The following is a 5229-nucleotide window of genomic DNA, read 5'->3' as shown; positions in this document are numbered from 1 at the left end:
CTTGTATCTATTTGGGACCCAATCTAATTGCTTGGCCCTAAAAAACTCAACCTTTAGTTGCCTGCTCGTCCATTATGGGGGAATATAGGCTTGTGGCCCAAATCTCGGCCGACCTTATGTGGATAAAGAATTTGTTACTAGAACTGAGGTTTCCCTTACAGACACCCTCAACAATTTTTTGTGATGAAAAAAGAGTAGAACTCCTCTGTTTCTCTCTTCAGTAACTGCCTCCTCTCCTCTCCTCTGTTTCTCTCTTTACCTTGATCAATTAGTTTTCCGGTGAAGGGTCTCCCTTCGCCGGAATTTCCTCTTTTATATGTACATATTATATCTTCAATCCTTCTTCTCTCTTCTTTCATTTCTTTAGAGAGAGAAAGTAAGAAGAAGAATAACCTTTACTTCCTCTGTTTGTCGCTCATCTTTCATTGAAGAGCATGATCCTCTCTGCAATTTCCCCCAAAATCACTACTACCCATAACCATTATAACTACCATAATGATCTCTTTCACTCTCGCAACAAATTTATTCTCCGATCTAGTTACTTTTGTACACAGAGAACAACTATTCTACCTCTCTTGATTAAATGAAAATGAATGTAACTACTTCATTTTTCTATTATTCTTGGTTGTTGTAATTATTTTGTCGTGAGTTTCTCCTTTGTTCTAACAAAGATGTTGATTAAGAAGATGAAAACGAAGATTATGAACCATGTGAGTAGAAAAGACAAGATTATGAACCATGGTAGGCAGTGAAATCCAACTATTCAAGAGTTGATGATGGCGGTTTTTTCTATGGTGGTGACGGTTTTTCGGTGATGACGGCGGTTTTCCGGCGACAATGGCGGTTTGCCGGCGAATGTGACGGAGATTTAAATTAGTTTTTCTTTATTCTGTATTATTCTATGTTTTGTTGACCTTTAGGGTCCTTTTATTCGTGATCTTTAGGATCCTTTCATCTTTTTCTTTCTTTTACGTCAGAGTCTAGTCCAATTTCTTTCTTATTCACGAAGTACTTTGCATTTAAAGGTATGCAACTCTCATGAAGTTGGAAGAGAGAAATAACAATTTCATCCATGTAAACAATGTGATTTTATCACTTATGAATGGAAATCGATTCCCGTGGCTTCAAAAAAAAAAAAAAATTTTTTGTGATAATATCAGTGCAACTTACTTAGCCGTTAACCCGGTGTTACATTCAGGAACAAAATACGCGGCTATTGACTTTCACTTTGTCCGTGACCAAGTCAAGTCCGGGAACTTAAAAGTTAATTATCTTCCGGGTGAATCTCATATAGCATATATATTTAAAAAGGGTTTGTCATCATCAAGATTCAACGATTTAAGAGTCAAACTATCGCTTGCCACCCGCAGCTCAGTTTGAGGGGAGATGTTAGTGTAAATATATAAATTATCATTAGATTACTTGTATAAGGGTAGTTTGGTCATGTAATCTCTTTTCCCATTATTATAAATAACAAGTATCATGCCCTACATTGGGGCATGGTGTTTTTGCTCAATTACAAAATCGTCATAATAACTTAACAAGTATCATGCCCTACATTGGGGCATTGTGTTTTCGCTCAATTACAAAATCATCATAATAACTTTGGAGCATATCAATCTTTTTATATATGTTAACAACTTAAATTTAGTTAAAATCGAACATACGAAAATCAGAACTACTTTTTGTATATAGACCTGTAATTTACTTGTGATCAAATTGAAGAAAACACCAGAAAATAGATCATTTTCGACTGTGGAATTCCTCCATTGATCTGTGAGTCCTGATATGATAAAGATATCTTCGGAGAAAGAATCACAAAATCCACTGAAAATTGATCATTAATGGATTCATTGAAGGTGAGGTTTGTGGGTGGAATCCATTCTATCTGCATTTCCAAAATCCTTTTTGTGAATCCTTTTTTTTGTTGAAAACTACATTAAATAACTACTACATACAAACTAGGGTCCGAGAAAATAAGGAAATACATTCCAAAAGTAATTACTATTATTAATACGAGCCCATTTTGCTAGTTTGTCCGCGTTGATTTTCTTGGACTGATTGTAGATAATTCCTCGGAAGTAACTCTCATTATTTTGAATTTCTTTTAGATGGCTTTGAGATTTCCAGTGAGTAGTTGATGGTTGATGTTGGAGATGGTTTATTATGTTCTTATTATCACTGTCGACGTGTAGGTGTCTTATTTGATTATCTCTTGCCCATTTGATTCCTTGTAGGATAGCTTTGCATTCACATTCTTCTGCGTTTCTTCTTCTCGTGGTTTTGGTGATAGCACCTTGGAACGTTGTTTGGTCATCATAGAATATACAACCGATTCCTGCTTTTTCGCTTACGTTGGTAAAGGACGCATCCGTGTTGAGCTTTATATACGGAGGTTTGGGTGGATTCCAATACTCGTTTCTCACGTTATGATTCCTTTCCTGTCGGTGTGGCTTTTTGTCTGTCGTGTTTCTGATCTGTTGAATTACCTGAAACGGTGATTGGGTCTTTTTATTGAAGCATAATTCGCATCTTGCTTTCTATATGTACCATAATATTGTTGCATAACATTTTGGTTGGTCATCATCGTCTGAATTATTTGTGTTGTTTTTCCACCTTGGGCCAATCTGCAATCTTATCAATCTCATTAACCTGAATAGTGATAGCTCCAATATTACACGTATGATATCTATAACAACGAAACTAATGAACAATATGTTCCATAATCACTGTATTATCATTTATAAGCAACTTGTTTAGATAAAATCTACAAGTATGTAAAAAAGTTCAGCTTTTACTGAACTTCAGAAATCAGAACTTTCTGGGCTTTGAAGCCAATTTGATGCAAGTTATACACAAAGAAAATAATCCTCCCTAACATATTATACATTCATGAAGTATATGAACATCAAAATCAAAGAGGAAAAAGAATTCGTCGTTCTCCTGCTGCTGATGCCACGGTACATCCATCTGGACTCTGCTCAAATTTCAAAAACACATGAATTTCAAATAGTAAGAAAATGAATCAAACCATATAATGAAAAATTCGAATGGATATTTGGGTTTTTTGTTTTTTAAATCATTACCTGAGCCAAGAATAGAACTCTGGAAGTGTGACCAGTAAGCTCAGCCATTTTAACCATTGATGGGTACTTCCAAAGAGTTAATTGATTCTGAGTAAACCCATGAGAGCTTAAAAGTTCTCTTTCATTTTTGTTCCAAAGTAAAGAACAAACTTGCGAGCCAGTATCGACGGAATTCAAACAAGCTCCAGTATGGGTGTTCCAAAATTTTATACATCTATCATTTCCACCTCCACCAGAAGCAAGTAGGTTAGATTGGAATGGACACCAAGCTAGGGCTTTTACTGCCGCAGTATGATCTTCGAGTCGGTGTAGCCATTGAGTAGGAGAATTTGAAGAAGAAACGGATCGGTCCCAAATATGAAGAAGGTTATCATTTCCACCACTTGCTAGTTGCTGGCCAGAGGAAGACCATTTCAACCCACAAACCTCTTGATGGTGTCCTCTATATGTTTCGACAATGTGGGATCTCATTCTAACGTCGTTGTTCACAATCAAACCATCCATTCCACCAGTTGTAAGAATGTGATTGTTCCAATCCATAGCTCCAACTCGTGATCCATGGCCGCCTCGAAGAGTTCTTAATTGTTTGTTAGAAGTAGTATCCCATAATTGGACCTCAGAACTGTTTAATCCAATAGCTATATGACGACCATCAGGTGCCCAACTAACACTAGTGACAGGACCTTCATCATCGTCTACAGTCATAAGTTCAGAAGTTGATGAATCTGAAGCATCCCATAAGTAAACTGTGTTTCCAAGAGCAATTGCCAAGACATTACTGCTACCCCAGTCCAGCAAATTCAGGTAGTAATCGTCGAGGATTTCAGGAGCATCTAGTGTTCTTTCAGATGTCTGTAAATGATAAGAAAACAATCAGATTATAAAAGCCAATTTCCGATGCAGAAATTGAGGATAAAACAGAAATCCATTTCAATGAGAATAATATTTACCTGAGGAATTGATCTTCTAGGTTTGGTATGTTTGATTTGCTGAACAGATGCGGATGGTTCAGGAAACAATGGTTCAACAGATGTTGGTGGCTTGTTCTTGAAAGCAAGGATTCTGGTTCTGTTCATGTTTAAAGCCTCTGCAAGTGCTTTTCTGTAATCTTCTTTAGCTGGAGAACTCGCAACCGGATTTTCCTTACCTTTTCTTGCTTCCATTAGCATGAACTGCGCATAATCGAAATCCATTGCCGAACGGTTCGGGATGAATCTGTCCAACTGCAATTTCCAAACAAAATCAATCCATGAGATAGAATCAAAAAACTAAAAGGAAGAAGTAAAAACCCCTAGATTTCAATAATCCTATCTCAGTAACCAAGAATACAATACAATAGAAAGGTTGTTGAAAAATAATATAAGATTAGGTTAATGTTAATATTGAAGCCCTAAATTAGGTTAATGAAAAACCCAATCTCAGATTAAAATTCTTAAGAGATACAATCAGAAACCAAGGGAGCAATGGAAACCCTAGACTTCAATAATCCCATCCCAGTAACAAAACAACAACACCATTTTGATCTAATCAATAAAGCCAGAAACATAAAGAAAACATTGAAACCCTACTCTAGATTAGGGCACTAATAAAGAAAACATTGAAACTCCAGTGAAAACCCTATATTTGGCTAATTCCTATTGCAAACTCATAAATACCCTAGATTGAGAAACAACTAATATGATAAACAAGATGATAAACTGAATCAAAGAATACACAAAAAGATGCGAATCAAAGGTTTCAATGAAGAAAAAAGAAAGGGTTTTATGATTCATGAACATACATTTTCTCTGGAGTTTCTTCGATGGAGCATCTGTTCTTGCAATGGAGGTCGAGATTGAGTGTTGTTTGATAAAAGGAAAGATCGTCCTGCATCCATTATTAGACAAAACAAAAAACAAAGAAATAGAGAAAGGGAAAAACAAACACAAAGATAATAAACCTGCAAAAAAATATTTGATCAAACAACAAAATAACAAAAAAGTGAGCAATATCACAAATTTCAATCTGCTAGAGATTGAATAGAGAGCTTATCAGATAGCTTAGAGAGAGAGAGAGAGAGAGAGAGAGAGAGAGGGAGAGAGAGAGAGATTTGTGAATAGAATTGGGTCTAGGGTTTGGTATTTGTACACAATTAGGCTCGTCC

At 36.0% G+C, this 5229-nt stretch overlaps 1 protein-coding gene across 1 annotated transcript; it reads right to left on the bottom strand.

Annotated features, from left to right (window-relative positions):
- Window positions 1–2703: 2703 nt before the first annotated feature.
- LOC147548519 (cell division cycle 20.1, cofactor of APC complex-like) lies at window positions 2704–5229 on the bottom strand. The gene is made up of 4 exons (XM_086670723.1): window positions 4867–5229; window positions 4037–4309; window positions 3087–3938; window positions 2704–2977 (listed from the first exon to the last, which is right to left on the bottom strand). The coding sequence occupies exons 1-4, from the start codon at window positions 4960–4962 to the stop codon at window positions 2915–2917; spliced, it is 1284 nt and encodes a 427-aa protein (XP_086526849.1). The 5' UTR covers window positions 4963–5229; the 3' UTR covers window positions 2704–2914.

Source organism: Eschscholzia californica, unplaced genomic scaffold, assembly GCF_041429995.1.
Source record: "Eschscholzia californica isolate CP2 unplaced genomic scaffold, dmEscCali1.0.p SCAF_3, whole genome shotgun sequence".
In the NCBI taxonomy this organism is placed as follows: Eukaryota; Viridiplantae; Streptophyta; class Magnoliopsida; order Ranunculales; family Papaveraceae; genus Eschscholzia; species Eschscholzia californica.
Note: the sequence above shows the minus strand (reverse complement) of the source record. Positions and strands in the feature narration are given on the sequence as shown.